This window comes from Bidens hawaiensis, unplaced genomic scaffold (genome assembly GCF_021521415.1).
Source record: "Bidens hawaiensis isolate Kalapana, Puna unplaced genomic scaffold, B.hawaiensis_p1.1 tig00017952_1, whole genome shotgun sequence".
Taxonomy (NCBI): Eukaryota; Viridiplantae; Streptophyta; class Magnoliopsida; order Asterales; family Asteraceae; genus Bidens; species Bidens hawaiensis.
In genome coordinates, this window is record NW_027492711.1 from 24,630 (window position 1) to 51,640 (window position 27,011).

The following is a 27,011-nucleotide window of genomic DNA, read 5'->3' on the forward strand; positions in this document are numbered from 1 at the left end:
TGTCTAACAATCACCAAAAATTATTAAAAACAAGTGGAATAAATATTCAAGCAATAAACTAGATTCTATTATGCAACAATATCATGACCAAACCAATTAAAAAAAACCTTTACCATAGCATCAAATCAACCAAAAATAAATAATAGTTCGTCAAACCATTAATCTAAACCAGTACTCAACCAAAACCTAGGTAGTATAAAATATTTAGCTACTCATATAAAGTATGAAACAAAAACAAAATAAGTATTATAATTCATAAAAATTAATTATACCGACGTGCTTGTGTACCGGTTCCGACCCACTTCCCTTGTCTTTTCTTTCTTTATTTCTTCCTTTCTTGACTTTCACGTGCGCTGCTTGTGTATTGCTTCTGACTTTCTGTCTCTAATTTCACGTGAGCTCTTTGTCTCCAATTTTGAGACACCTCCTTCTAATAACATGAGAATGTTATTAATAATGTAGACACCCAGCCGCCAGCCACAAAACAAATCCCCAAGGTTTCAATATATTATATAGATTATGCTTTCTTTTCTTTTAACTTCTCGACCAAACCAAAACCCAAATGTCTCATTATTTTCGGCTCTCCCGTATAACAATAATGTGTAGGTCTTTTCTTTTCTTATTCTTTCTATAATTAACAAAACTTGAGTCTCACTCCAAACTCTACCGACAAGCTTAATTTTGTAGGCCCAATTCCGTCTCTCTTTTTGTTTACTTACTTAGCCTTGGAGTCCATTTTCTCTTCAATCACAAACCGTCTTATAATGTTTCTTTTGTGATGGGCTTATGAACATGATTTTTTTTCTATCATTAGTGTATGGCTCACCAAGCTAGATATACCACCGGCATCATCTTGATTTTCCTGTCAACATTAAATAAACGGTGGATATTAAGATTTTAATTAAACATTATACTTTTAAATAGTAAAATTTTAATAACAATAACAATAATACTACTAAATACTAATATGTGATGTCTAGTATTATGTAAAATGAGTTGGACTCTTCGCTCATCGGTCTCAAGTTTAGTGAGAATACTATAATTTAGCTCGTTAAAAAAATTTAATCTTTAAAATCCAATTATGAGCCAAATAGAAATATATTCAATAAAAACTGGCTCAAAATACTTGAAACTGTAGGAAATATTTATATAATAACATGTATATTTTAAACCATATCAATGAACCGTACATACTAACGAGTCCATTAAATCAACTTTTAACATTAAGTTTACATTTCTCACATAATAAGGTCCTATTTACTATCTCACTAAGTTTCGTGCAAAACCAACTTCGTTTATCCATTTTTTCCACAAACTGAACACTACTCGTTTTACCCAAAACGAACCAACTAACCCGTTTACTCATAAGTTCATTACTTTATCAATAATCGTGACCCGTTCTATCATCCTACCTTCATGAAAATCCGTACGCGAAAAGTAAACCTTTTTAGCAAAAATGTACCTTTGAGGTTTATGTTTGAAATCACTCGAATAGACCAAAACCATATCAAACGAACTCGGAATTGAGTGATTCAAGCGGCCACAAAACCGTCTCTCCCCGATCTACCATATGCTCTCCGTCGCCGAAAAACGCTGCTACAGTGGCCGGAGGAGCTGAACAGTCGCCGAAATCTTAATTTTTGAGCTGCTACGGGTTTGCTGATAAAAACTAATCTTACGGACCTCTGATCAAATATCTGATACGTGGGAATCTTCATTTATATTCCATGAGCACTCCGTTAAAATTTGAGACCGATCCGACGGTTAGATCTCCGGAAATCATCTTGTCTTTGTGGGCTATTTTCTCAGAAACAGGAATTTGAGAAGTGTGTGTTTTTGAAGGTGTAGGCTTTGGTGTAGAGATTGATGGAAATGGAAAGGATTAGGGTTTAAGGGGTATTTATACTCCCTTAAGCCCATTAAACTTTTCCATCATAATTAAATAATATATTAAATATCATTTCTAGAAATTTCGGGATGTTACACAAACACAGTCTACTTTATTACCATTTCATTAATATAAAGCTTAGCATCTATCAATGATTAATCGCAAACGGTTCAATAACGATAAGAACTTAATCCTAAATGTGGATGAACACAAAACAAATATTAATGATAAACGAAAGTAGCAGAAAAACAACTTTTTGATCGGTTCCAATAAGCATATAGATTCAATCAATCAAAATATTAATCAAAACTAAATCCCAATACATGTAATGTTCATAAAAATAATCAGTTCATATGCAAACCCTACACCTGAAGTGGCCACAAGTAGTTTAACCTTGCCTCTACATCATGGGTTGCTCGATTATGGGTTGTAAGGATGAAACCATGGATGAATTAATAACCGAGAGGCGTTAAGATGATGAAGAATGTCTCCAAAATCGCTCAAGACGGCTGTGGTATGAAGGATATGTTGGGTTTTATACAAGATTATCAAAGTTCAAGTTAACCATATTTAACAAGAAAACGCAACGGAAGCTTAGATTTTAAAACTTGTTATGAACATACCATTATGTTAAAACTAAAACCCGAAGAACAAGGATCAATATTACAAGAACAAAATGCTCACAAAATGTAAATTGTACCTTCTTCTACCTTTAGAAGAACAAGTGAGTTGTTGAAGGGGATGGTGGATGAATGACAAGCCTCCAAAGAAGAAGACCTCAAGAGTGTGATACCCCAAGCTATTTGTGACAACACCAAGTTGTTTGCTAGGAATTATGAACACCAAAACAAGCTCACAAAACACCCACTTTCTTTGGCCAAAGTGGCCGTGAGTTTTGGGAGAGAAAAAGAGAGAGTTTTTACACTTGAAATTAACAAAAGAACAAGACCCTCATGCATGTATGGTGAATGGAGGATTAAAAGGAACCCATGACAAGTTACAAAGAGCATCTTGTTTTTGATTGGGTAAAACCACCACCCCCACATGGGTGGCCGGTTTTGTTTTGTTTTCCTTTTTTTTTTTTTTTTGTTTTGTATTTTGTTTTAACCATTTAAAACATCTCCATTCATTTTATAAAACTCATTTTTATAAAATGTACATACATTTATATAATTATTTAACCAATTAAATAATTAATTTATATAAACAAATTATCCAGATAATTTATTTAAATCCTCAAGTGTGTTTGTTTAGAAAACCAATTTTCTAAACACGTAGTGTTCGGTATTCGTTTAAATGATCAAATCATTAAAAGAATACATTTGGTGTCGTCTAGCTTGTTATTGGGTATGACCCGACTTGGATCAAACACAGTTAGCCACATTAGTATAAGTATGTGTCTCGGGCATACGTAATTCCAACAATCTCCCACTTGCACGAGATACATAGAAAATTAATGTAAGTGGTGAATACCGCCTAACAACAGTTCACCACCCCTAATGTGTTTGACGAAGTGCCATTCAATAACATCATCCCTTCAAGTCCCTTACTTGATATGATTTAGGTGAATCTATCATTATATCCCTTTGTTACTAGATGTCATGTTGGATCTAAGAGACATAGGCGATCATTCTCTTTACAATTCAACTTTATCAGGCCTTAGACATCTAAACTCTCAACACATAAGAGGAACAAATTCCATCTTGACTGTATACGCCTCTCACTATCACTTTATACTCCACCTGAGCTCATCCTTATGTACCATCTTTTACGAATAGCGAAGGGGAGAGTCAAAGTGTAATACTTGGTGAAAATCAAGACCCAGTATACATCTCAGGTCTAAGGATAATATGAAATTCTCCTTTACTCAAAATTACTAATGATCAGGTCCATTGACTCCATGTAGTAATATTGAGAGCGGGTCAGTCCAATATTCGTATCCCACAAATATCTATGAACCTTGGCAGCAAACCTATGCTCCATATTCATTCCTTATGAATATCCACCAATCCTAGTTCATAATAGTCTTGCTTCATATTTGTTCCCACAAATGTGATCGACTACGGACTTTTAGAATAAGATAACTTATTCATGGATTAAACATGCAAAATTAGAATTTAACTCAAGATTCCATAATCATATAAAAGAGTTAAATTACAAAAGTCTTTTAAACGTAAATACAAAATAGATCAAATCCAATTACTAGAATATCGAAGTCCTAAGCCACTCGCATGACGCTCATGTTTCGGTCTTTCTAGGAGATTCGTGAATGGATCCGCAAGATTTTGATCAGTTCCAACTTTGCGAATACATATCTTTCCTTTTTCAACTTCATCCCTTATGTAGTTGAATCTCCGCTCTATGTGCCTTGTCTTTTGGTGCGAACGAGGTTCCTTGATTTGTGCAATCGCACCCTCGTTGTCACAAAAGATTTCTAGGGGGTCTTGAATGGAAGAGACCACCCCTAGATCAGTAATGAATTTCTTCAACCATGCAGCTTCCTGAGCTGCCAATGAAGCGGCGATGTATTCTGATTCTGTAGTGGACAATGCTACCACTTCCTGTTTTGAGCTCTTCCAAGAGACAGCTCCTCCATTAAGAGTGAACACATACCCAGACTGTGATCGAGAATCATCTCGATCAGTTTGGAAGCTCGCATCCGTGTAACCTTTTATAGCGAGTTCCTCCTCACCAGATCCATATATCAGAAACATATCCTTAGTTCTCCTAAGGTATTTCAATATGTTCTTAACAGCCATCCAATGACTGTTTCCTGGATTCTGTTGGTATCTGCTTGTCATGCTCAAAGCGCATGACACATCCGGTCTAGTACATATCATCGCATACATGATGGATCCTATAGCAGAAGCATATGGGATTTGTTTCATCATCTCTTGCTCACCCTTTGAGCTTGGACATTGAGCTGAACTCAATATGGTCCCTCTTTGAATAGGTACAAAACCTTTCTTGGAGTTTTCCATCTTGAACCTTTTCAAGATCTTATCAATGTATGTACTTTGGTTCAAACCTATCAAGCGCCTTGACCTATCCCTATAGATCTTTATTCCCAAAATATAGGCAGCTTCACCAAGATCCTTGATGGAAAATCTACTTCCAAGCCAAGCCTTAACGCTTTCCATGGTTGGAATGTCATTTCCAAATAGTAGAATGTCATCGACATACAATACTAAGAAGGTAATTATACTCCCACTAGCTTTCTTATACACACAAGCCTCATCAGCATTCTTGATGAATCCAAAATTTTTGATTTCTTCATCAAAACGATGATTCCAAGATCTAGATGCTTGTTTCAATCCATAGATTGATTTCTTTAACTTGCATACTTTATTAGGATGTTTCGGATCGACAAAACCTTCAGGCTGAACCATATAGACATCTTCCTCAAGATATCCATTTAGGAAAGCGGTCTTGACATCCATTTGCCAAATTTCATAATCATAATGTGCAGCTATGGCAAATAATATCCTAATAGACTTTAGCATTGCCACAGGCGAAAAAGTTTCATCATAATCAACCCCTTGAGTTTGAGTGAAACCCTTAGCTACAAGTCTTGCTTTATAAGTATCCAAGTTTCCATGCATATCAGTTTTTCTTTTGAAAACCCACTTACTTCCAACAGCTTTGGAGTTGAGTGGTGGTTCAACCAATTCCCAAACTTGGTTGTCATACATGGATTGCATCTCAACGTTCATGGCTTCAAGCCACTTGTCGCAATCATTCTTGGACATTGCATCACGGTATGTGGTTGGTTCATCCGAATCTACCACGTAGCAACCTTCTATAAAAAATCCATATCTTTCAGGTGGATTGCTAACTCTACCAGATCTGCGAACGTTTTGTGTGTTTTGATCAACCACTTGATCACTTTCAACAATCTCTTGTTGAGTGCTAGTATCAACCAATTGTGTATCATCTTGTGATTCTTGATCCTCATCAAATTTCACTGTTCTACTATTAGTTCCTTCCTTAAGGAACTTAGTTTCCAAGAACTCACCCTTTCGAGCAATAATAACATTTTGCTCACTAGGATCATAAAAGTAATATCCTAAATCATCTTTAGGATAACCTATAAAGATACACTTAGTGGATCGGACTTCTAATTTGTTTGGGGTGTATTGCTTTACATAAGCTACACAACCCCAAACTCTTAAGAATGATAGCGATGGAGCCTTTCCATGCCATATTTCAAAAGGTGTCTTCTCCACTTTCTTGGTTGGAGCCATATTCAATATGCGAACAGCGGAAAGTAAAGCATAGCCCCAAAATGATAGAGGTAAAGTGCTTCTAGCCATCATCGATCGAACCATATCTAATAGGGTACGATTTCTCCTTTCAGACACACCATTATGTTGTGGTGTTCCAGGTGGAGTAAGTTGTGAAATAATTCCACAACTCTTAAGATGATCTTGAAAAACACCACTTAGGTATTCACCTCCTCTATCACTACGAAGTACTTTGATTGTGGTCTTGAGTTGTCTTTCTACTTCAGTTTTGAAGTCTTTGAACATTTCAAAAGCTTCATCTTTGTGTTTCATTAAGTACACATAACCATATCGACTATAATCGTCAATAAAGGTAATGAAGTATCTTTCACCATTCCTAGTCATTGGTCTAAAAGGACCACATACATCCGAATGTATGATACCCAATAATTCTTTTGACCTTTCAAAAGTTTTATTAAAGGGTTGCTTTGTCATTTTGCCTTGTAAACAAGATTCACATACATCAAATGAATCATACTCATTTGTTTCTAGAATACCATTCTTGCGAAGAGTTTGCATGCGATTCTTGCTTATATGTCCAAGGCGACAATGCCAAAGATAGGAATCACCCAAGTCCTTCTTGAGTTTCTTGGTGTTGACATTGTACATTGAACTACTATGTGACGCACCAATTTGATCTATTTCATATATACCATTTATGGGTATAGCTTTAAAATAAAATATGCCATTCATCAAAACATGAATATCATAATCAATAAACTTAAGATCAAAGCCACATTGTTTTAAAAGAGACACGGAAATAATGTTTCTCCTTAACTTAGGAGCATACAAAACATTCTTCAAAATTACTTCCAAACCACTTGGAAGCTTTAACAAGTAGTCTCCTTGGGCTTGGACTTCAACTCTTGCTCCATTGCCCATAAAGAGACTAATGTCCCCTTTGTTGAGTTGTTTACTTCTTTTGAACCCCTGCAACAAATTGCAAATGTGAGTTCCACATCCGGTATCAAGTACCCATGTATTTGAAGAAATAACATTTAGTTCAATATGTATAGTAAAGATAATACCTGAGGTATGCCCCGCATCCCTCTTATCTTTTAACGCATTGAGATAGGTCGGACAATTCCTTTTCCAATGACCTATCTCTCCACACTCAAAGCATGGATCTTGCGCCGCAACCTTTTGCTTCTTTTCCTTCGGTTTGATGGGCGTGATGGCTTTCCTCTTTCCCTTTCCTTGGACGTGGCCCTTGCCCTTAGCAACACTTGCTTTGGGGTTGGAGTTATGTCCCCTTTTTCCTTCATTGATTGTTAGAACGGGTAAAACCCTTTTACCCATTCCCGCTTCGGCCGTTCTTAGCATTGCGTGAAGCTCACCAATGCTTTTGTCCCACCCATTCATGTTATAATTCATGACAAAGGTTTCAAACCTTTTGGTCAAAGAGTTGAGGATCAAATCCGTAGCCAACTCATTAGACACGGGACAATTCAACCTACGAAGCTTTTCGATGTAGCTTTTCATCTTTAGGACATAAGATGAGACGCTTTGGGTTTCCTCCATACGACATGCATGAAACGCTCGAACCGTTTCGAAACGTTCCGCTCTAGCTTGTTGAAGGAACATTTCCTTCAATTGAGTTATCATGTCGTATGCCCCATGATGCTCGAAATCCTTTTGGATTTCGGGAATCATAGTCCCTAACATGAGGCAAGAGGCTTGCACCGAATCTTTGGTGTACTTGACCCAATCGTTATACGCCTCCTCATCTTCCACGTTAGGCTCGTCGGGAATGGGATCGTCTAAGACATATGATATCTCTTCTTGTTTGAGAACTATTCTCAAGTTGCGATACCAATCCATAAAGTTATTATGGTTTAGACGATCCTTTTCAAGGATGGTTCTTAAGGATAGGTTACGGGTGTTATGGGTAGAGGTGTTTGCATTGTTAGCGGCCATCTACAAAATTTAACAAAGTTTTATTTTAGTATTATAAACAATTTAATTATTAATACCCTTTTATTCCAAATTTTAAAATAATAATTAAATTCTAGAATCCAATGATAAATCAAATTTCGGTTAGGTGACCTTTATCCCGTTATTTGATTTAACAAGGTAGTCAATCTTGACAATTGCAACCCTTTGCAACTTCTAGAGGTATGGGACCATTCGAAATCCTTATTTCGTGTTGGCATGTTTATCCCATCAACACCATTAGATCCCATGCTTAGGTGACCTTTATCACATGGTTTCTAATTCAAGTCGTCCTACTTGTATAAACATGTAAGATTAACATACAAGTGGTTAGGTGACCTTTATCCCACAAATATGTTAATATTACCCTAAGTATATTAGTTTGCTCAAAATGGTTAGGTGACCTTTATCCCATTTAAAGTTCCCTAATACGTTAAGTGTCATACAAAAGGATGGTGTTAGACTTGTTTCCTTGGTAATTTGAAAAAGGGATTTTAAATTTTCAAATATTCTAGTTGAAAAACATTATGCCATATCCTAACATGCATTTAGAAATATGGCGATTTTGAAAACCAATTTTCAAGGTTCTAGTTATAATAAAACCAATTTTATTATAGGTGAGTGATCGCTTAGTTTTAATAAACCCATTTAATTAAACTAATTGACGCGATATTACCAAATATATATTAGAACCCGTTTTATGCTTGTTGTCGTTCCTATGTGACGGTTTGGATATCCTAATATCTATCAACCACACATTACATTAAGTAAAACAAACAACCAAGCATACACATGCAAAATATAGTCATAACCGAAAACCGCTAAATTTGACCATACTTGTTAGCCGAAACAAGTATAGGTCATAAGTCACACCTAAGGGACAAAACATGACACAAGGATGGAATGTTGACTCCCACTTGATCTTGCATCCAAATGCTTCAAGTATCCTTTCCAAGTTGTTGTGTTCTTGTTGGGCTTGTTAATGGGCTCCAAACTTCCAAAAGTCTTCTTGGGCCCAAGAGTGAAATTTATGGGCCTAATGGGCTTGAATCCCATGATGGGCCGGTGAGGCCCAACAAGCCCAAAATTTCGGCCCAAGGCCCAAATCCACCAATTCTTGCATCTTCAATTTTTACAACATGTATCCTAATACATATTTTTCTAAAATGAAGAAAATGCAACTAATCTACTTATTACATACCATTTATGAACAAATAAATTACACAAGCCTAAAATTATGAATTATTACAACCATATTGAATAATAAACATAATCAACATACACAAAACAACAATCAACACATCCAAGGTCTAGGTTTCGGTTATGACACATCCAAACATACCAAATGTTCTAAGCATGCATCCTAAGCAACCAATGCCCAAAATATCACAAAGACAAAAGGTGCCCCCCCCCCCCAAGAGGCTACGGCCACCCCCAAAATATTTACAATTTTGATATTTCAACATCCAAATGTTAAATGGTTTCCTAAGATCTTTCCATGCATGTCAAGATCTTACAAAACCATGAGGGGTAAAATCCACCAAATTTTCGGACCCCTTTTTCACCCATGAAAAAACCCGAAATTTAGGAACATGTAAGGAGCATAAGTCCTTGTAACCGGCTCTTGATGCCATTGTTGGGTTTTATACAAGATTATCAAAGTTCAAGTTAACCATATTTAACAAGAAAACGCAACGGAAGCTTAGATTTTAAAACTTGTTATGAACATACCATTATGTTAAAACTAAAACCCGAAGAACAAGGATCAATATTACAAGAACAAAATGCTCACAAAATGTAAATTGTACCTTCTTCTACCTTTAGAAGAACAAGTGAGTTGTTGAAGGGGATGGTGGATGAATGACAAGCCTCCAAAGAAGAAGACCTCAAGAGTGTGATACCCCAAGCTATTTGTGACAACACCAAGTTGTTTGCTAGGAATTATGAACACCAAAACAAGCTCACAAAACACCCACTTTCTTTGGCCAAAGTGGCCGTGAGTTTTGGGAGAGAAAGAGAGAGAGTTTTTACACTTGAAATTAACAAAAGAACAAGACCCTCATGCATGTATGGTGAATGGAGGATTAAAAGGAACCCATGACAAGTTACAAAGAGCATCTTGTTTTTGATTGGGTAAAACCACCACCCCCACATGGGTGGCCGGTTTTGTTTTGTTTTCCTTTTTTTTTTTTTTTTGTTTTGTATTTTGTTTTAACCATTTAAAACATCTCCATTCATTTTATAAAACTCATTTTTATAAAATGTACATACATTTATATAATTATTTAACCAATTAAATAATTAATTTATATAAACAAATTATCCAGATAATTTATTTAAATCCTCAAGTGTGTTTGTTTAGAAAACCAATTTTCTAAACACGTAGTGTTCGGTATTCGTTTAAATGATCAAATCATTAAAAGAATACATTTGGTGTCGTCTAGCTTGTTATTGGGTATGACCCGACTTGGATCAAACACAGTTAGCCACATTAGTATAAGTATGTGTCTCGGGCATACGTAATTCCAACAGGATAATCGTTCAAGAGTTTAACCCGGCTTAAATATGGAAGAAAACTAGTAAAAAATGACTTTCCCGTCAGCCTCAACCGTAAGCTACGGCCTGGGATCCATAAGCTACGGCCTGAGGTCTCTGCCTTACGGCAATTTTTCTTCCATTTCATACTCGTTTCGTCGAAAACCCAAAATTTCATATATTATGGGTCCCGTAACTCATTTTCTAGCCCCAGATATGCCCATTTTACTTTAAACGCGCGCAAATCACTTCTAAACTCCCCCAGACTTCACAACATGCATGTTGTGACATCTGCCCCGATCCGACCCGACCCAGGTACCCGTTTCTCTGATCCGATCTCTTTCTTTTATGATTTAATATTTATTTATACTTATATTTTACTTTTAATAATAATAATATATTTTCTTTCCCGCCTCTTTCTCTCTCTTTCTTTCCGCCGTCCCGTCCCTCTTCTTCTCTCTTTCCGCCTTCTTTTCCCTCTTGTCGCCGTCCCGCCCTTAAGCCTTGAACCCCTAACTGTCCTTTGTTCCTTCCCGCCTAAGGTTGTCTGCGCAGCTCCACGCGCCAGACTCCTTACAAGGAAGCCTGCGTGAAGACCACCTGTTACTGCGATACGCGAGACGAACTGTCCCCGCAGCGCGCTAAGGATTTTAGTTCTTCCCGCGGCGCGCTATGGATACCGTTCTTCCCGCGACGCGCTATGGATATAGTTCTTCTCGCGACGCGCTTAGAATTGAAGTTCTTCCCGCGGCGCGCTTAGAAATGTAGTTCTTCCCGCGACGCGTTAAGGTTGGTTCTATCTGCCTTCGCGCTCGCGCACTCTTGACCTTCTGTGTCTGCCTTCGCGCTCAAGCTTTCTCGCGCTATGTCTTGAGTCTTTTCTTCTGTTTAATCCAGCCGTTTACTTTTGTGTTGTCTTATCTTCTGTGCTGTTGACCTGACCTATCTTATGTCTGAAAAGCCACTTTTGGCGCAGCATGCGCACCAACCCCATTGGTTGACAGAAAAAGTGACTGACATTATCTTTTGAGATCTGCTTTTCCATGCTTGACCAGTACCTTTATCTGACCCGCCCATGCCTGTTTACTGTTACCTGTCAGCTTTTCCTTTGTCCCCTGCAGCTGCCATATCTTTTGATATCTTTTGCTTTTAGAATCTTTTACTTTTTGGAGATCTTTTCCCCTTTTCTAGGGATTGTGTTCCCTAGGGTTTCCTTATAAATAATAATGTTAATTTCCTAACACTACACACACAAAGCACTTAAACTCTCCTGTTCTCTCTTGCTCCTTGCCGTTGTTCTTCCTCTGCCGTCTCCTCTCTCTTTGCCTTCGTCTTCTATCCTGTTCTGCCCTGCTTTTCCGGTAATATATATTATATATAATAATTTACTTATTAATTATGCTAACTTATAATCAAGACTTAAAACAAATCATTAAATCGATAATCTTTATTTATAGGTTAACTTGTGCTTGTTTAAAGTTGGTTCTTGCATTTATCTTTCAACGCATCTTTATCAAGTGAGTAATCTCGTACCAAATCCCTTTTTATTTTTAATGTTTTGGGATGTTCATGTGTTCGTACAAACTTAGAGTCTTAATCTGTTTATGAACTTTAGTCGCGCAGTATCCCATGTGTTGAGGACGTAGACTTGGCTGTTTATTTGTATGTGTGGATCATTAACCGTCTTGTCGGTCTATTCCGCAGTTCTCATGGTACCATTAGATGAACACGGGAGAACTATCGTTTATGATTTTCTCTTTTGTTTACACTTGCACAGTCTTTCTTGTTTGTGAGCTCAATCGTGAGCACTGGCAGTCTATGAGTATGAATCTTGGAGTTGGTCCCGATCGGATTACACCCTTGTTGAAAACCAGACATACACATGTTGCGAACAGATTTATTGTTATCTATGTATTGTATTAAACTTGATTTCTCACCAACACGCAAGTGTTTGACGTTTATTTTAACACATGTTCAGGTTTGCAGTAGCTGTTTTGGAGCTCGAGGACACGTAGGAAGTTTTCTTTATTTTGGACCTAGATTAAAATGTATCAAGACAAGTTATTGCTGTTCGAATATTATGATTTATAATATATTGATTTATGATGATTTATGTTATCTTATGTCTACTTTGCGCGTGCGCGAATGAATGTATTTATTAAATATTGACACCCAATAGTGTCACGAGTAATGAAACAATATGTGGCGCCCCGATGTATAATCCGCCTTTGGTCGGGGTGTTACAGATTGGTATCAGAGCTCGTTGACTTTAGGATAGGTGGTTAGACGTAACGGCCTAGAATACCTAAGAGTCCCTTCTCGCGCATGAGAGAAATCTCATGTTTGCGCGCTTATTGTTAATTACTCGTTATTTATGAATATGCTCGCTCCTGCGCAGTATATGATTTTATGTTTTATTCCGCGATATTTCGATTTTTGTTGAATTTCGATTTTTATTGATTTTACTTACATATTCGTTTGTTGGATTTGAAAATCCGAAAAGTCATGGTGATACATGAATAGTTGATTTTCAATTTCCATTTACGATTATGTTCTGAGGTTGGAGACTTGAAAAGTCATGGTGATACATGAATTGTCAACCTCCAATACTCATTTTCTTGCATATTTTATATTGAAGATTGAAAAGTCATGGTGATACATGAATCGTCAATCTCCAATACTCGTTTGCTCGTATATTTTAAATTGGGAATTCGGAAAGTCATGGTGATACATGAATTGTCGATTCTTGATTCGAATTTGTTACCTTTATTAAGTCTGCATTTAGGGTCATTTATTTTACTTTAACTTTTGACAGTAACTGACTCCGCGAAACCAAGCTTTTCGAGGTTATACTTTGCGCTAAAACCAAGATATTAACTAAAATTAAAACTTTTATAGAATGCCTCCGCTATCAGCTCGCCATCTCAGGAAGAAAGAAGCCGCGCGCAGACGTTCGCTGCAACGTTCCCAGGAAATGGCCGCCGCAATAGCCCAAGCCTTAAGCCAAAACAATACCAACACCTCTGGTTACAACATTAAGTCCTTTAACGCGGGTAACCCTCCAAAGTTCACAGGTCTTGAAGGAGCCACCGTGATGCTCCAGTGGCTTGAGAAAATAGAAAACACTTTCCTCCACACCCAATGCCCCTCAGACAGACGAACCCTATATGCCTCCAGTGTTCTGGAAGCAAGGGCGCTTACATGGTGGAATGGAGTAGCTCATGCGCGTGGCGCAGAAGCTGCTTCTAGCATGACATGGGAGGAATTCAAGGAAATTCTGACGCGAGAATTCTGCCCTCCCAACGAAGTTAAGCGCCTGGAGGAGGAATTTTGGAATCTTAAGCAATACAGCGGTGAAGCGCGCGAGTACGCGACGCGCTTCCATGAACTAAGCCTGCTTGTCCCTCACCTTGTTACCCCTTCCCGCCGAGCCATAGAGAAATTCCTTGGGGGTCTCCCCATGGAAATTCAAGATTCTGTATGGGCCAGAAACCCAGTTACCCTCTCTGACGCCATCGAATTGGCCGCTGTGCTCAGCGACAACCATGTCAGAGCAGGAACCCTGTTCCTGCGGGGAACTGAGAAGACCAAACTCACCAAGACTGTCCCTGAACCAACAGAAACCAAACCTGAACCCTCACATCATAACAACCCCAAACGTAGGCGCAGACAAGTCTACGCGCTTACCAGCCCGCCCATAGTCCAGCAACCCGCCTACCAACCTCTAGTATACGCCCCTCAACCCCTGTCAGCCTACCCAACTTCTCCTGTAGTCCACAGCTATGCCTTAACCAATCCCGCACTCCCTGCCCCGCCAACTAAAAAACCCTACACAGGAAACCACCCCTTTTGCCCAACCTGTAGACTCCACCACCCACCTCAAGTCCCATGTCGACTTTGTAACCGATGTGGCCGCGCTGGTCACCTTGCAGAAAACTGTAGAGTCCTTCCCGCCAATCCAATTGCGCCAACACCACCAGTCTACCCGCAGAACCCACAACCAACCTACCAAAACCCACGACCCAGATCGTGCTTCAACTGCGGTGATCCCAGTCATTTCCGGAACGCATGCCCGAGGCTACAAGTTCAGATTACGCAAGCGAATCCGGTGAACCAGATTTCGAACCAAGTGACACGCGGACGAGCTTTTAACATAACCGCGCACCAAGCGCAAGCGAATAATGACGTAGTTAATGGTACATTTTTGCTTAACGGATTTTATGCTTCTGTACTTTTTGATACTGGCGCCGATCGAAGTTTTATTTCTTGCGCGTTTGAGCAGAAGCTTGCGCGACCGCGCAACGATTTAAAAGAAAATTTTTCAGTTGAATTGGCTAATGGCGAAACTGTTTTAATTAACTCAGTGATTAAAGATTGCACGCTTAACCTTAACGAAAACGATTTTCTGATCGACCTCATCCCCAGGCCTCTTGGAAGCTTTGATGTTATCATTGGTATGGACTGGCTTACGCATAATCGCGCCGAAGTTATTTGCGCCAAGAAGATGATTCGCATACCTCGAGAAAATGGTGATCTTCATATCTACGGCGAGAAACCCTCCCGCGGTCTTAAACTTATGTCTTGCGCCGAAGCCCGAAGGCTCATGCGGAAAAGGTGTATTGCATTCTTAGCCCATGTGGTTAAACCTGCTGAAGAAAAGAAGCTTCGCGATATCCCTGTTGTGCGTGATTTCCCTGAAGTTTTTCCTGATGATCTTCCTGGTATCCCTCCCGCTCGTGAAGTCGAGTTTCGTGTTGATCTTGTCCCTGGTGCTTCCCCCGTAGCTAAATCTCCTTACCGTCTTGCGCCCGCTGAGATGCAAGAATTGGCAAGCCAACTTCAAGAGTTGACTGCTAAAGGATTCATCCGCCCTAGCTCTTCGCCCTGGGGTGCTCCGGTGTTGTTCGTTAAAAAGAAAGATGGATCGTTTCGCATGTGTATTGATTACCGCGAGTTGAACAAACTCACCATTAAGAACCGGTATCCCTTACCGCGCATTGACGACCTCTTTGATCAACTCCAAGGTGCCTCTTGTTTTTCCAAGATTGATCTCCGCTCTGGCTATCACCAGTTGCGCATCCGCGATGAAGATGTTCCGAAGACTGCTTTTCGAACTCGTTATGGCCATTTTGAATTCTTGGTCATGTCCTTCGGTTTAACCAACGCACCCGCCGTTTTCATGGATCTAATGAATCGGGTGTGTAGGCCTTTCTTGGATAAATTCGTGATCGTGTTTATCGATGATGTTCTGGTGTATTCTAAGACCAAGGCCGAGCATGAGCAACATCTTCGATTGGTATTGCAAAAGCTTAGAGCCGAGCAGCTCTTTGCCAAGCTCTCCAAGTGTGAATTCTGGTCTGATGAAGTACAGTTTCTTGGCCATGTTTTGAACAAGATGGGTATTCATGTCGACCCATCCAAAATTGAAGCAATCAAGAACTGGATTACGCCATCTACTCCTACCGAGATCCGTTCCTTTCTGGGCTTAGCTGGTTATTACAGGCGCTTCATTTCGAACTTCTCGAAGATCGCTTTGCCTTTAACAGCTCTAACGCACAAAGGTAAACCGTATATTTGGGGCTCGAAGCAAGAAGAAGCCTTTCTAACGCTCAAGCGTTTGTTGTGTGAAGCTCCTGTCCTTGCGCTACCTGAGGGTAATGATGATTTTGTCGTATACTGCGATGCCTCCAACCAAGGTCTCGGTTGTGTTCTTATGCAACGAGGCAAGGTTATCGCTTACGCATCGAGGCAACTCAAGGTTCACGAGAAGAATTATACAACTCACGACCTCGAACTAGGCGCAGTTGTTTTTGCCTTGAAGATCTGGAGACACTACCTTTATGGTACTAAGTGTATCCTCTACACTGACCATAAAAGCCTTCAGCATATCTTTGATCAGAAGGAACTTAACATGAGGCAACGCCGATGGAACGAACTCATCAGCGATTACGATTGTGAAATCCGGTATCATCCTGGTAAGGCTAATGTGGTAGCCGATGCGCTCAGCCGTAAACCCTGCCAGCTTAACTGTATCTTGCCGCGCACGCAGCTTCACTTCGCGCCGATCCAAAGCAACCTTGAATCGCGAATTCGTGACGCGCAGCGCGCATCCGTCAGTAATGGTAACCTTCGCGCCGAGTTAGCGTGTGGCGCGGAAGCGCACTTTGTTCCTAATCTGAGTGGAATTCTCTGCTATCTTAATCGCATCTGGATTCCCTTTGATGAGAATCTTCGCGCTGATATCCTGAGTGAAGCGCACAAATCTCGGTATTCCATTCATCCTGGCGCTGATAAGATGTACAAGGATTTGCGCATTACTTATTGGTGGCCCGTTATGAAAAAGGATATTGCTGTGTTCGTAGCTAAATGCCTGACTTGTTCCAAGGTAAAAGCTGAACACCAGCGCCCATCTGGTTTGCTCGAACAACCAGAAATTCCTACGTGGAAATGGGAAGGTATAGCGATGGACTTCATTACCAAGTTACCCTTGACAGCAAGCAAACATGATAGCATTTGGGTAATAGTGGATCGTTTGACTAAGTCTGCTCACTTTCTGCCCATTCGTGAAAACTACCGTGTTGAGCAACTCGCGCAGCTTTATGTCAAGGAAATTGTCTGCCGCCATGGTACTCCTTTGAGCATCATATCCGATCGCGATGGCCGTTTTATATCTCGCTTTTGGAAATCTCTCCAATCTGCGCTAGGAACTCGCTTGGACATGAGTACGGCATATCATCCTCAGACTGATGGTCAGTCTGAGCGAACTATTCAAACTCTTGAGGATATGCTCCGATCTAGTGTTCTTGATTTTGGAGGTAACTGGGATTCGCACCTGCCTTTGATCGAGTTCTCTTATAATAACAGCTATCATTCCAGTATCGGTATGGCCCCATTTGAAGCACTTTACGGTCGTAAGTGCCGCTCCCCGATTTGTTGGAACGAAGTGGGAGAAGCTCAAATCACAGGACCCGAACTAGTTCAAGAGACAACCGATAAAATCGCCAAGATCCGTGATCATCTGCTGACTGCCAGAAGCCGACAGAAGAGTTACGCAGATCGCAGGCGAAAGCCTCTCGAATTTCAAGTTGGTGATCTTGTTCTCCTCAAAGTGTTGCCCTGGAAGGGTGTTGTCCGCTTTGGGAAGAAAGGTAAGCTTGCTCCTCGATATGTTGGACCATTTAAGATTCTCGCGCGTGTAGGAAAAGTTGCCTACAGACTTGACCTGCCGCCCGCGCTCAGTAATGTGCATCCAACGTTCCATGTATCCAATCTCAAGAAGTGTTTAGCCGACGAGAACCTTCACATTCCACTTGATGAAGTTCAAGTTGATGAATCCATGCATTTCGTTGAGAAGCCTGTTGAGATTATGGATCGCGAGGTTAAGCAAACCAAGCGCAGTCGCATCCCTATCGTGAAAGTTCGCTGGGAGTCCAAGCACGGAGCCGAGTTTACATGGGAAAGGGAAGATCAAATGAAGATCAAGTACCCGCACCTGTTCTCTGCGCAACCTACTTCGAGATAAATTTCGGGACGAAATTTCTTAAAGTAGGGGAGACTGTGACATCTGCCCCGATCCGACCCGACCCAGGTACCCGTTTCTCTGATCCGATCTCTTTCTTTTATGATTTAATATTTATTTATATTTATATTTTACTTTTAATAATAATAATAATATATTTTCTTTCCCGCCTCTTTCTCTCTCTTTCTTTCCGCCGTCCCGTCCCTCTTCTTCTCTCTTTCCGCCTTCTTTTCCCTCTTGTCGCCGTCCCGCCCTTAAGCCTTGAACCCCTAACTGTCCTTTGTTCCTTCCCCCCTAAGGTTGTCTGCGCAGCTCCACGCGCCAGACTCCTTACAAGGAAGCCTGCGTGAAGACCACCTGTTACTGCGATACGCGAGACGAACTGTCCCCGCAGCGCGCTAAGGATTTTAGTTCTTCCCGCGGCGCGCTATGGATACCGTTCTTCCCGCGACGCGCTATGAATATAGTTCTTCTCGCGACGCGCTTAGAATTGAAGTTCTTCCCGCGGCGCGCTTAGAAATGTAGTTCTTCCCGCGACTCGTTAAGGTTGGTTCTGTCTGCCTTCGCGCTCGCGCACTCTTGACCTTCTGTGTCTGCCTTCGCGCTCAAGCTTTCTCGCGCTATGTCTTGAGTCTTTTCTTCTGTTTAATCCAGCCGTTTACTTTTGTGTTGTCTTATCTTCTGTGCTGTTGACCTGACCTATCTTATGTTTGAAAAGCCACTTTTGGCGCAGCATGCGCACCAACCCCATTGGTTGACAGAAAAAGTGACTGACATTATCTTTTGAGATCTGCTTTTCCATGCTTGACCAGTACCTTTATCTGACCCGCCCATGCCTGTTTACTGTTACCTGTCAGCTTTTCCTTTGTCCCCTGCAGCTGCCATATCTTTTGATATCTTTTGCTTTTAGAATCTTTTACTTTTTGGAGATCTTTTCCCCTTTTCTAGGGATTGTGTTCCCTAGGGTTTCCCTATAAATAATAATGTTAATTTCCTAACACTACACACACAAAGCACTTAAACTCTTCTGTTCTCTCTTGCTCCTTGCCGTTGTTCTTCCTCTGCCGTCTCCTCTCTCTTTGCCTTCGTCTTCTATCCTGTTCTGCCCTGCTTTTCCGGTAATATATATTATATATAATAATTTACTTATTAATTATGCTAACTTATAATCAAGACTTAAAACAAATCATTAAATCGATAATCTTTATTTATAGGTTAACTTGTGCTTGTTTAAAGTTGGTTCTTGCATTTATCTTTCAACGCATCTTTATCAAGTGAGTAATCTCGTACCAAATCCCTTTTTATTTTTAATGTTTTGGGATGTTCATGTGTTCGTACAAACTTAGAGTCTTAATCTGTTTATGAACTTTAGTCGCGCAGTATCCCATGTGTTGAGGACGTAGACTTGGCTGTTTATTTGTATGTGTGGATCATTAACCGTCTTGTCGGTCTATTCCGCAGTTCTCATGGTACCATTAGATGAACACGGGAGAACTATCGTTTATGATTTTCTCTTTTGTTTACACTTGCACAGTCTTTCTTGTTTGTGAGCTCAATCGTGAGCACTGGCAGTCTATGAGTATGAATCTTAGAGTTGGTCCCGATCGGATTACACCCTTGTTGAAAACCAGACATACACATGTTGCGCGCAGATTTATTGTTATCTATGTATTGTATTAAACTTGATTTCTCACCAACACGCAAGTGTTTGACGTTTATTTTAACACATGTTCAGGTTTGCAGTAGCTGTTTTGGAGCTCGAGGACACGTAGGAAGTTTTCTTTATTTTGGACCTAGATTAAAATGTATCAAGACAAGTTATTGCTGTTCGAATATTATGATTTATAATATATTGATTTATGATGATTTATGTTATCTTATGTCTACTTTGCGCGTGCGCGAATGAATGTATTTATTAAATATTGACACCCAATAGTGTCACGAGTAATGAAACAATATGTGGCGCCCCGATGTATAATCCGCCTTTGGTCGGGGTGTTACACATGTAACAACCTCCAATTGGTATCTTTAATGCTCCACATTAGCTCATTTAAGCTTCAAACGCAACACCTATAATTATAAAACCAATCAAAGTAATCGTGTTTGATAGATATGAACAATTAAAACACACAATATTGAACGCTTAAATCATGTTATTTCACCCACACATTAGTTTCAGGGTGTGAAACGTTGAAACTCTAGAGTGGCGTCGGGGCTCCAACTTGGTGGCACAAACTTCGAGAAAGTGAAAGTGGTTTGACGTTCAAGATGTCACAAATGGGAAGCCTGCATCCGCTCTTTATAGACATCCCCGGTCAGACCGTCGAATCACCCCCATGCGACATGTGTCGTTCTTGATGATGAGTCGTGTCATAAGTTGTTGACATGTGGCATTCATATTAATTTTTAGTCACTAGCTACATGTCACTTTGTGAGGGTATGGAATGTTATGTGTTTACATGTGTTCTTTAGTATTGCCACCATGTGTCATTTCATGGTGATGAGTTATCGAACACGTGTCACTTCAACATATTTTTAGCTAAATGACTAATTGGCCCGTTAATTTTATAAATTGTCAAAATTGGTATGAAATTGTGACAATTGGTATTAAAACTTTCGGGGTGTTACACTAATTATTGTTTTGCTTCTTAGGTTACAGTGATGCGATAACTAGATCTCGCTACAACATAGTCAGCTTTGTAATAAAAAATGAGCCGAATTGGAAATCATTAGGACGCATCATTGAACTTTTGATATGTAGAGTCATGTTAATTCTTAGTTCCAATGAAATTATTTAAAAATGTTTTTAACGAAGAATTTATCAGATAAGATAAATGTTGCTTACTCATTCCTCGATTTTTTTATAAGGTTATTTTTTTTTAATTTTTTCGTTTAGACATTTTAAAATTTAAATGTATTTGAAAAGCACTATATAAAATTTATTTGCAACATTAACTAACAAAACAATAAAAATTTGGCACGTGTGAATTTCCAAGAAATATTAAATTAAAATTGCAATCCTAGTTCTTTTAAGAATCAATAATGCTTTTAGTTTAAATCTCTTGAAATGTGTGTAAATGGATATATATATATATAATATTTATATATTAAATAATAATTAAAAGAAAAGAAATTAATAACCGCTTAATTTGTGCCTGAATTTCTGGCATATTAACCTCCTCAATTCTCGACTCTGCTTTGATCTGTTCTTTCTCTCGTTTAGGTCTTTCTTGTTGATTTGCTTGAAATACTCTTTCTCTTTGCAGCTGTTACGTTCTGGTAAATTATTAATTCAACTTACTTGCATCTGTTGGGTTAACTTGTAACAATGCTAGATCTGGATCATAATACTTTGATCTCTCTCTCTTTCAGGTTGTGATACTGAAATTGTTTCAGGTTTTGTGTGTACGGTAATTGCATTTTGATTTTTTTTTATGTTAGAGTATATTCTATTTAATTGATCCATGTGCATCAAACGGACGGTCTGCTTTTATGTTTTTGTAAAACCCAACTTACTTACACTTCTGTTTTGGTTTTGCATATAACCAAAACAGAAAAACCAAACCGAACTTCATATATTTTTATTTTTCTTATTTTAACTAAGTTTAATACATCTCAATTAGTTGTTGGTTAACAAAATCATTTAGGCCCAAATTCATTAATTTGGTCCAGGATTAATAACAGATCCGAAAAAACCGAAACCAAACTAGAAACCACAGTTTAGTTTTTGGTTCTGTTTTAGCCCAAAACCAAACGAACCCGAACCGTAATCATGCTTCTGTCTTATAAAACTATCATTAAACCCAATTAGCGACACATGCATACAAGTTTATACAACCAGTTACATGATCCTCCTCATTGTGTTCTTATGTTTCAGGAGTTAAATTAAAAAAATGGTGAAAATCTGTTGTATTGGAGCTGGTTATGTCGGAGGCCCAACAATGGCTGTCATTGCATACAAATGTCCATCAGTTGAGGTGGCGGTTGTTGATATCTCGGTCCCCCGAATCACAGCATGGAACAGTGATAAACTCCCTATTTACGATCCTGGGCTTGATGAAGTGGTGAAAAAATGCAGGGGCAAAAATTTATTCTTCAGTAATGAAGTTGAGAAACATGTTGCAGTTGCAGATATAGTTTTTGTATCGGTAAACACTCCCACAAAAACCTCCGGCCTTGGAGCCGGAAAAGCAGCTGATTTGACGTATTGGGAAAGCGCTGCGCGTATGATAGCCGATGTATCAAAATCATCAAAGATTGTAGTCGAAAAGTCAACGGTTCCGGTAAGAACAGCAGAGGCAATTGAAAAGATTTTGACTCACAACACTAAAGGCATTAAGTTTCAAGTCCTTTCGAATCCCGAGTTTCTTGCTGAAGGTACTGCAATCACTGATCTTTTTAACCCGGATCGGGTTCTAATCGGTGGGCGTGAAGAAACCATGGCTGGGTTGAAGGCAATCCAAACGTTAAAAGACATATACACGCACTGGGTCCCACAGGACCGAATTATATGCACTAATCTTTGGTCTGCAGAGCTGTCAAAGCTTGCAGCTAATGCTTTCTTGGCACAAAGAATCTTGAAGAAACACTAAGTGACCCAGGGCAGATTACGGATAATCTGGGGGTTAAGTAATGTTTCCCACGAGGATGAGGTCCAGCAGAGAAGGTTGTTCTTCAGGTGACCTGCAAAACAGACACCGTAAGCTCGTCACTGAGAAGGGGGGGTTCCTCCTTGTGACCACCCTCCGGCGTGAGAATCAGACTAGATTGCTCTGAATATAAGTATATATTAAGAGATTGCTAGATAAGATAAGATGAGATATCAGATGATGTTCTTACCATTCCAAGGTGTTGGAGTATTTATAGCCGAAGGTAGGTTTCCTAGAAGGTACAGCCGGCTGAATAGTATTCCTGTTCTACCAACATTGGACTACGCACAGGCCATGCTGGTTGGTGGATAGACTACGGCCGACAGTAACAAGGTCGGCTGTACACTGTTCCTTTACTGCCGGCTATGCACTGTTCCACCAACTGTAGGCTGCGCACGTCCCATAGTAAGGGTTGGTGAGTAGGCAGCGGCTAATAGTGACAAACAGTACTGAGGGTGCTCCTCGCACTGTTGTCGGTGAGCTGTCACCCTGTGATTGGTTCATGGGCTGTTCTGGTCAGATCGTCTGTTCTGCCCATACCTTAGTAGGTATAGTACAAAAGATCTTCCAGAAGCATGCGGACTGGCTCATTTAGGCGGGAGTATTCCCGCCTTGCTCATTCCTTCATGTGACCACTGAAGTAGCTAGTGCCTTGTGCGTGTAGCCTTGCTGTCAGTGCGGGTAGCCTTCCCTGATGGTTTGTATCCGCAACTGCGGGAACAAGCGGGGTACTTCACCATTGGGAGGCTTTCCCTGCGGGTACAGCTGGCGTACTGCGCGTAAGGTTTTCTCTGAGCATGGTGGGTCCTGCGGAAGCAGTTGGTCGTTGCGCAGACGTCCCTGTTCAAGGTGAGTCTTGCGGGTCCAACTGGGCTCTGCTGGGACCTACCTCTTCAAGTCCCCCCAGTCCAATGTTCTTCTCATGAATTATTAATAAGTGAGGTGAATTTTGGACTAGCAAGGGGTTTTGAAAAGGGTTTTTAGTTTTAAGGTTTTCCGTGGGGATTCTTCCCGCGGTTTTCCTGATGTCACGCAGAAATTCCCGACTTTTCTGCTTGATCTTTGGGTATGAAGCGGGTAGGTCTGTAACCTCCTCGCAAGTCAGGAGCGTTGAGTCCCACTTGTGTGGATTCTCCATGGGGTTTTGGTAGTTTTCAACATAGTGATCAATTATGCTAAAACCACAAATTCCATCTTGGAGTTTCAAACAATATAGTTCTCGACGTTCCCGTCATGCGGGGATGTTATTCCCGTTTCCGCAAGCATGGCCCAGAAGATCCTTCTTGGTTTGAATTCCCTGCAGAGTGCTAAGTATGTGAAGGGTTTTACCTTGACACTGTACCCGCACTCGTCTTACGGTTACTTTACTTCCAAGGTATTCCTGGCGTCAATTCCCTGCGGGTGCTAAGTATGTGAAGGGTTTTGCCTCGACACTGTACCCGCACCCGTCTTATGGTTACTTGGTTGCCAAGGTAAGGGGTATTTTCCCGCTTACTTTTGAATCTTTTTGAATTTTTTGAAATTCGAAGAGTTGGTGAAAGGATAAGAACAGTCCAAACTACTGAAACGTCGTGCGACGGTTTCTTCTGACTGTGTCAGGACGTGCAGGAAGTTATGGTGACGTGACAGCACCTGGTCATTCCAGACGCTTTTTCAGGCGCGTGGGCGCGATTTTTCGGGCGCGTGGCCGCGAAATTAATGGTACGCGTCCTTTCAACAGCTGTTGCCAGCTTGCTTTTTGCCACGTGTCATAGTTTCATTGCACCTTCGATTTCTCTCTCTTCCGCATTAAATTCATCGCATTAATTGCGATTAGTATATAAAGGGGGAGAGGGTTCTTTGTAATCCACACTTTCACTTTTCTCTTCATCTTCAAAACGATTTCCGGCTAATACTCAACTTTTCAGTCGAGCATTCTCTCGAAATCGTTCTCTTCTTTCATATCTGCAAGATGTCTTCTGCTTACGATCTTGAGGGTACAGCCCAGGAGGCTGGGGTGCACGCCGAGCACCCGTCATCCACGTCCGACAAGGATGACAAGAGTACTGCTGGCGAGTGCCAGTGTGCTCTGCCTGTCGATTTATATCAGTACATCGTCAGGAAGTTCATGCTCGAGTCTCTCGAGCCTGAGTTTCCTGAACCTCATCAGACGGTGTCTGATGCCCCCAGAGGCAAGATCGGGGTATATGCCGCATTCTTTGTCTATGGGAATCTTAGGTTCCCATTGACAAAGTTTGTGTGCCGTGTCCTAGAGAGGCACGGTGTACACCTGACCGAGGTGCACCCGATGGCGATCGCGAAGATTCGCCACTTCGAGTGGGTGTGCCGGATTCTGGGCATTGAGCCCTTCGTCGACCGCCTGATGACCTTCTACTCTTGGAGGTGCATCCAGGGGTGGTATACTCTGATAACCCGTATAAAGGGTTTGAAGATTTGCTCAACCGAGCGAAGTCTTCGTTCGTGGAAGCGGGAGTTCTTTTTTATCTCCGCTCGCGCCATCCCCCTTGCCATGAAGTTCAAGAATGGGCAAGCACTCCCCAGCCTTCACGCCTCCAACTATCAGGAGGCGGAATGGTTCTCGAAGATATCCCAAGTTCAATCTCCGGTTTACCGCTTTGCGGAGTCCGGGATGGTGATGCTCGGGATGAGCCGGGTATGGAAGGATGCGGATGCGCAAAAGATCCCGATCGTCCTCGAATACGGTTTGAACTCTATTCCTTACGGTACGGTCTGTCTTCTTTGTTTATATTTGTTTGTCTTCTAACTGTTCTTTTATTTCAGAGGGGAACGACTTGCAGTCTCTCCTGTATCCGCGGGAGGCTGATAGTCCCGCCCGGATGGGTATTCGTGCTCTAGATGAGAACGAGTTGCCCATCCTTGCACAGACGGCGGATCGGTTCGTGGAGGTCTACCCGCCAGGCCACGAGATCTTGAGCGCCAGGCGGCCAGGTAAGGCGTTATTCAACCCTCGACCCCTCAATGTTGAAACCTCTGCTGGAATTCCTCTAATCCTGTGTTCTGATGAGGAATCCGCAGATGGTCCTTCGTTGGTGCGGAAGAAGAAGGCTGCCGGCGGGAAGGGGAAGGCGAAGGTGGCCTCCACTGCCGATCCGGTGCCTCGGTCTGACTCAGAGACCGAGAGCGAGGAGGTGGCGGGGGACCCCGGTGGTGATAAGACCACTGCTCCGGAGGCTGCGACTGTCACCTCCGGAGAGCCCAGGATGACGACGGTGAGCGGCGCAAAGAGGCCGGCTCCATCGGGTTCGTCCCCGCCTGTCCGCGCTTTTAGGCTCAAGAAAACCCGTAAGTACAAACTTCCTTTATTTTTAACTTCATAGTTTTCCATCATTAATACTTATTTTCCTTGTGCAGGCGTGGACACTACCGCATTCCAGGGTGGAGCGGGGAGGAGTACCTCCCCGCCCATGACGGTAGGCTTGGTCAGCCTACCCGAGGCGACGACCCAGGCGGCTGCCCCTGCGCCTGCTTCCGCTGGTTCAGTTGCTCACTCCGTTGAGCCAACTGTTCCAGCTGTGATGACATCACCGCCGGCCGTCAGTGCCATATTTACCGCATCTTTCACTAAGCCGGCGGTTACTTTTGCTGCGGACTCCGCAGCGGCGACCGCGGCGGCCTTCACCATGCATCCTCCGTCATCGGCAATGACGGCCGATCCTTCAGGTATGCATGGGGCTTCTCGCCAACCTCTGCCTCCTTCCCATCTACCTGACCTCTTGGACGGATTTCCCTTGGGTTCAGGTGACGGGTTTGGCGGCTATCGGCCTGTTATTGACCCTACAGGTGCGTAGGGTTCTTTTGGCCTATTTTTTTCTTTTTTGTTTATATATCATCTTTTCCTAACTGCTTTTTGTTTTTTGCAGTGTCGGATTCCAATGAAGTGTATGTTCCACGATGGAACATCCGCCGAGGAACAACCCTTCACACACCTGTGGAGTGCGTGGAGTGGGCTCGTCACGCAGCTCCCAGTGGTGCGTTGGGGGAAGCCATGGCTAGCTACCAGGAGGGTAGGCTAACCAATGAGCTTCGGGTTCTCCTGGCCCGGATGCAGCCGCGCGTCGAGCTGCTTTGTCGTGAAAACGACAAGTTAAAAGCAGCTCGCATTCAAGAAGTAGCTCAGGCGCGGGCTGTCCGGGAGGAGAATAGGAGGCTATCCGCCGCGGCTGCGGAGAAGTAGAAGGTGTTCA

At 41.4% G+C, this 27,011-nt stretch overlaps 1 protein-coding gene across 1 annotated transcript; it reads left to right on the top strand.

The window, feature by feature from the left end:
* The first annotated feature begins 22,050 nt into the window (after window positions 1-22,050).
* Window positions 22,051-22,749, top strand: LOC143555076 (UDP-glucose 6-dehydrogenase 2-like). The gene has a single exon (XM_077044709.1). The coding sequence runs from the start codon at window positions 22,051-22,053 to the stop codon at window positions 22,747-22,749; it is 699 nt and encodes a 232-aa protein (XP_076900824.1).
* The last annotated feature ends 4,262 nt before the right edge of the window (window positions 22,750-27,011 follow it).